The following is a 6,000-nucleotide window of genomic DNA, read 5'->3' as shown; positions in this document are numbered from 1 at the left end:
ACGTTAAACAGTTTGAAATTGACATGGTTTCGTTTTCCTCCCTGTGCAGCAGTCGATAATTTCGCGTTGCAGAACTGCTTCCGCCCTCTCTCGGCTCGGCAGAATACTAAAAATAAAGGAGTAGTAAATAGCATTTTTCATACTTTTTTCTCTTCCAAGCGCAAAATAATCAGCTACACCTGCCATTAAGCCACTTAGAGTAGCAATTCTACGGCTTCTCAAAATCCCTAGATTTCACAAAAAGACGCTAGATCCCTGAAGCAAAGAAAAAACCCCTAGATCTAGGGATAAATACCTAGGGTTGGCATCACTGCCTAGAGGGAAAGCTGGCAAGCCGTCTATGGGAGTTTGCATGGAGACCCCACGTGACCACCTCAGCCACCATGGGCGCTCAAAGCATCATGGGGCGGTGAGCTACTTGTTGCGGAACTGTAACTTTTGGCCAAAAAATAATAAAAAAATAAAGCTGTTTGATAGCTACAAACGTCCTAACATTCAATATCTTGTCTAATGATTGCAACAAACGAGCAGAAAAGCATTTAAGTGCAAAGTTTGCCTAAAATAAGACATGACTAGCTTTCCTATTGGCCAAGTGATGAACACTAAAAAAACTAATATTTCGTAATTAACAGGCGCACTTTTAAAAGTAAATATATTTTCAAAAAAAATGTTGTTGGTTAGATACTTTAAGAGGTTTTTTAATGGCATTTCGGAAGAGTAAAACCTTTTATTGGCGTCGTGTGTCGTCGCGTCTTCACTACTATGGCTTTTGCACACTGCGTTCGCGCGAAAGTCGTCTGCGCACACACGAACTACGTTCACTACGTTTTCGGAATGAAACGCCTTAGTACTGCCACTCTGTGTTCCCGAAAAACTACGACTGTGCCGCAACAAGTAGCTCACCGCCCCATGATGCTTTGAGCGTCCATGTTGGCTGAAGTGCAGCGCCGCCAGCTTTCCCTCTAGGTAGTAGTAAGAAACTCTATGGGTCATGCAGTTGCTCGTAGAGCGATAGAGCGAAACCGAAACCGAAATCCGGCTAAGAGCTACCTCTGCCTTGTCACGTGAGGGCCTTTTTCCCATGATGCTTTCCACTATATTTTTTATGACTAGGCTTCAAGATTGTGACGTCATGCTCCCTCCTAGTTTTTTTCTTCCTCCATGACACCTGAACCGCGCCGTAACAGAAGGGAGAATTAAGGAAGAGAGAAAGAGGTGCCGTAGTCGACCGCGCGTTTCCTCGAGACCGGCCGCCATGCAAGCCGCGGTGTTTTCAACGAGCTTCAAGCGAACGCCGCAAGAGGCATTAGCGACCGATGCTAGTGGAAAGGAGGAACATAAGAGGAAACGGTTGCGCGTCTGGCGCGTGCACGGCTCACGCGCTCACGCTCTAGGCATGCTGTTAAAGGGGGGCGCTGGCACTCGTGGTCAGGTGACAGCGCATGCGTAGAGTTACGGATGTTGGACTTAGTCTTCGGCGCATAGCTGTGGGGTCTTTGTCGCCATAGTTGAAGTCGTGCCCAGTGGACGGAGATGTTAGAGATGAATTCTGCCGAAAGCAGCTCGCCGACAGGCCTCAAAGTAAGTAAATTCTTATTGTAGGCCTAGATGTAGATTCAGAAGTCCCTACTTCTAAGGTGTTTAGCCTATTTCGCGGCTTGCAGCCTGATGAGGTTATCGACGTGCAAGCAGCCGCATTTTCTAAGTCGCAATGGCGACGAATTTTTCTAAGTCCAGAACCAGTGGTGGTAGTAGGGCTCGCTTAGAGCTTGGTGTTGGCGTTTAGCCGATCGCCCCACAGCCCTTAAGGCCGGCCGAAATTTGTGCGAAGGATTAGTGGTGTGATTTTCGATATTTGGGTTTGCTTAGCGTTTATGAAAAGCAGCGTTCTAATTAGGAACGTGAAGCGGTGTAACGACCGGCGCTTTTGTCTCGGTGAGCTTTTTGATCTAAGTCCTATGTTGCGGCAGCCATGCAGAATGGGTCTGATTCAACCTGTGTTCTTGCTGCTGGCTGTGGCTCAATGTCTGTTGCAGGTGTGAAATTAATCGTGTTCATTTCGCCTTTTTTTTTTTTTTTCCCCTCAGTCACCAAGCGGAAGCCACGGGGACTGCGGCAGCGTCTCTCACGGTACGGTCTGATTTAGGGGGAGAGCTTTGGCCTCGACAGACGCCTCGTGTTGCTTACGGCAGTATCGGGTTCATTGCGCTGCCTGAAGCAGATCTCGAAGGCGCCTGTACTCTCCGAGTCCTAATATCGAGGGGTACGACATAGTGAAAATGGAAAAAAAAAAAAAATCGTGCTCTGCCTCGTTAAACCAGGAAATGCTTGATGCGCGTCTTGTCCGGTGTGCGTCGCAAAATTTTTACCGTTTCGCTGTGATTTGAATATCGGAGGAATAAAGTTTCCGAGTGCCACGATTACCTTGGGAAAATATATATTGATGTGTACTGCGGTAAGGGGTTTAAAGTCGCCGTACATTTATTAGCTGTATCATTCTGTGAGCTGCGGGATAGTGCGTCTTGACTTCGACTCAGCATTCCCTTTCACCGGTGCACGACGCGATCTGGTCGTTGCGTATGTTGTGCACGAAGCGTCGACGCACATAAATGGGAGCTCATTCAGGAAGTTCAGCTAGGGGCTGCTCGCGTCAATTGGGATCTAGCGCCGGATCTCTTGCCGTGCAGGCCGGTGCTTGCCGTGGACGCGCTGCGCCGTGACCGAGGTCGACCGCATGGGAAAGGATGTGTCGCAGCGCAGTAGCCAGCCGGTTTTCTTTGTCGCTTCTTTAAACTTTTCGCGGCTTCTTAGAAGCCACAGTGTTCGATGAGCTCGTGTGATTGCTCGGCCTAACTGTAAAGGGTGAGCAAATTAACGATGCCGTTATGAGACTTGTTCCAACTCAGTCGCGGGCACGTTGACCGGGGAACTTCTGCAGCAGAGTTGGTGTGGTCTCTCCGACTGTGACAAAACAGGACCTGTGTATCACAAAATATTCTTAAATTGTCTGGCCACGTATCCGAGAAAGGCTTATTTAACGGACAGTTGTGTTCAGCGTGTCGAGGACGAGGTTCGCTGAAGCGCATTAGCTGGCAAACCATGGCAGTGATCTCTGGTAATCATTCATTGATACCCATTATTCATTAAACAGTCTATTTACATCCTGTTTTGGCTGTGTGCTACGGGTGGAATCTTGGTGTCATTTTTTGAAATAGTAGCACTATATGCATGCCATAAAAACAGGAAATTAAAAGTTGGGTATACAGTTTATTTCTTAATGAGTGGTGATGTCTTCCATGAAATCAAGGTGCATATTCCAGGTGGTAGAAAGATAGGTGCATATGTCTACATAGGAGCAACCCAGATGTTTCCAAATCTACATACAATGGTTATAGTTTCGGCATGTATTAAAGTACATTATAGTTTATGTGATAATACCACTCAGGCAAGACTGGTAAGTCTCGTATCAAATATAGTTAATTGTATACCAATGACATGTCCAGAATCCTGTGCTTGATCATAGAGGTGATGTGAGTGTGTACAACATGTAGTGCGGACTTTGTTATGATTACTGCTTAGCTTTTTACACAGTTTTGATCATTTATGTTTTAATGAAGATGAAATTTAGTGCAGATTTTTTGCATATTGAGTGCTGTTTATTCGTTTGCACAGTTTGGTTTCAAAACAGTCTGCATTCCGTGGACCTTTCAAGGGTTTTGTTGCCAGCAGGGGCATTGTACTCTTCCTGGTGCATGGCGATTTGTTTGCTGTGGTTTGCTAGAAGTTCTGGCTTTCACATGCTGCCATCATCTTGAAATTTTGGCAGCACAACATGCACAAAGTAAAGTGTACTGCAGCATTTGTGTATAGTGGCTAGGTTGCATTATTTTATGACCAATTACATTTTTATGAATAGTGGGGTGGCGATATTGCACTTTACCACTTTCAAGAACTTTTGTGCTTTTGCCGTTTTTCACTTCAACTGCTGAACCAGTGGTTGTCAAAGCTGCTTGTCAGTGTGGCTGTGTGACTTTAGGCAGAAGAGCGATTTGACAGTGAACTTTGAAGTGTTCTGCTTGCCTTGGTGTAATTGCGGGTTTCTTATTCCTGATATTTCTAATTTTGGGGATATACCTATGAGTGTTCTGATGTGAGCACCGGGATGTGCTCCTTGAAAGCGTGAAAACGATGCTTCAACCTTTCATCACATGGAATCTTGTAGAACCTTGTTGGTGAGAATCCAGCTGCTGTGATGGCTCAGCGGTTATGGCGCTCGGCTGTTGACCCGAATACGCAGGGTCGATCCCGGCCGCGGTGGTCGAATTTCGATGGAGGCTAAATTCTAGAGGCCCGTGTAATGTGCGATGACATTGTACGATAGAGAACCCCACATGGTCGAAATTTCCGGAGCCCTTCACTATGGCGTCTCTCATAGCCTGAGTTGCTTTGAGATGTTAAACCCTCATAAACCAAGCCTAAACCTTCCAGACTTCAGTTCACTATCATGGGTCTCTTTACTCTTGTATATACTTAGTTGTACATACTCAGATCTTCCTAACTCATGTAAAAGAACATACCATTTGGGAATTGAGTCTTTGTGATTCACTGCCAAGGATTAATGCAACTATGGCTGCACACATTTGGTTTGGTTCAGGTTTTAATTCCTTTGGTTTTAAGTGGATACTACTTATGTCTATGCTTTGCTGTACTCGGCTAATGCTTGCCACAACAGCCATAATGGTATGCGTGCTGCATACGTTGCATGGAGTTCCACAATTTTTTTCTCTTTGTACAGTACGCCGTATGGCATAGAAGGTAGTTAAAAAAGCAATGTAAATTAATGGCGAGAAAATAGGAGGGGGAGAATTAAAACAACAAGGCGAGGTTTTTAGAAAGGATTACAGGGAAGCATGCAATCCATTTCGGCACAAATAAATGGATAAATGGTGAGTGTAGGCACCTGGCTGCCAGCTACAAGTGGGGTGGGAGAGAGTGCTCCTTGTGGACTGCTGACGTTGCAGGACATGTCCACAGTATGTGCCACACGGCAGTCTCAGAGGCAAGTGTTGCAGCACAGTGGGAACTACACTAGTGAGGTGCAAAGTGATGTCTGACTGTGCCACTGTGGTCAAACCATCATGGCAGGGGCCACTCCAACCTGCAGCTGCTTGCTGTGGACCTGTACCAAAGTTATATTGGAGGGGGTTGCATACATGGGGGAACGAGGGTGCGTGTATGCTGCCTGAGATAAGCAGAAGATGTTAATTGATGAGGAGTGGACCAGTGCCTTGTTGAGATGATGACTGACATGCACGTTGGCATGCTGTGAACTGATGTGCAGGCATATCCAAATTGCCAGCCTAACCTGTAAGCATGAATTTTGGCCTCTCAGTGTTGAAGCTTCAATGATACGAAGAGATGCTTTCCAATACCTTGGTTATAAGAATATAATAGGAAGCTGAGCTAGAAGCAACGGAGCTGATGAATACGTGATAGTGTTCAGATGTATAGGGGGTATTCATGTGATGTCGCAGGTGCAATTTTGTCTGTACTTCATCTCCCAAGCTGTTTGCAGTGCTGTGGAAGATAGAGCTCTCTCATCCAATTAGGGCCAAGGAAGAGAACAAATATTCCCTCAGATATTTCTGTAGTGTTGTGACTGTCCGCAAGTACAGCGAGCGTTCCTTTCACTGCTTAAATTAGCAGACAAAGACTGTCTGAATGCAGCACTGTGGAGTCCTGCTGATAAGTGTTGTGCTGCATTTTTAAACATGGCACTTGCCGATTCAGCGGTCTCGTGCACACAGCAATTGGAGACTAGTGGTCTTTTTCTACCCAGAGATGGAGCCACCAGTCACGGGGTAAATGGACGGAGGAATATGTTTTGTAGCGCACAGTGTTCTGATTGGCTGAGATTGCTGTAGCCTTCACAGGGTTGCAAACAGCTTGTGAGATGGAGTATTGCGCATAACTTCAGTAGCACAGTCCAGAGGAGGAGGC

At 46.0% G+C, this 6,000-nt stretch overlaps 1 protein-coding gene across 1 annotated transcript in view; it reads left to right on the top strand.

Moving 5' to 3' along the window:
• The first annotated feature begins 1,424 nt into the window (after positions 1–1,424).
• The window catches only part of LOC149351095 (DNA topoisomerase I, mitochondrial-like), a 47,407-nt gene continuing 42,831 nt past the window's right edge, over positions 1,425–6,000 (top strand). Inside the window, exons 1-2 of the mRNA XM_089580325.1 lie at positions 1,425–1,581; positions 2,088–2,130. Coding sequence (XP_089436451.1) covers positions 1,534–1,581; positions 2,088–2,130 — 91 coding nt within the window. The 5' untranslated portion in view covers positions 1,425–1,533. The remainder of the gene's footprint in view (positions 1,582–2,087; positions 2,131–6,000) is intronic.

This window comes from Amblyomma mixtum, chromosome 3 (assembly GCF_055824585.1).
Source record: "Amblyomma mixtum isolate Tamu chromosome 3, ASM5582458v1, whole genome shotgun sequence".
Classification (NCBI taxonomy): domain Eukaryota; kingdom Metazoa; phylum Arthropoda; class Arachnida; order Ixodida; family Ixodidae; genus Amblyomma; species Amblyomma mixtum.
This window is presented reverse-complemented; position numbering and strand designations above follow the sequence as displayed.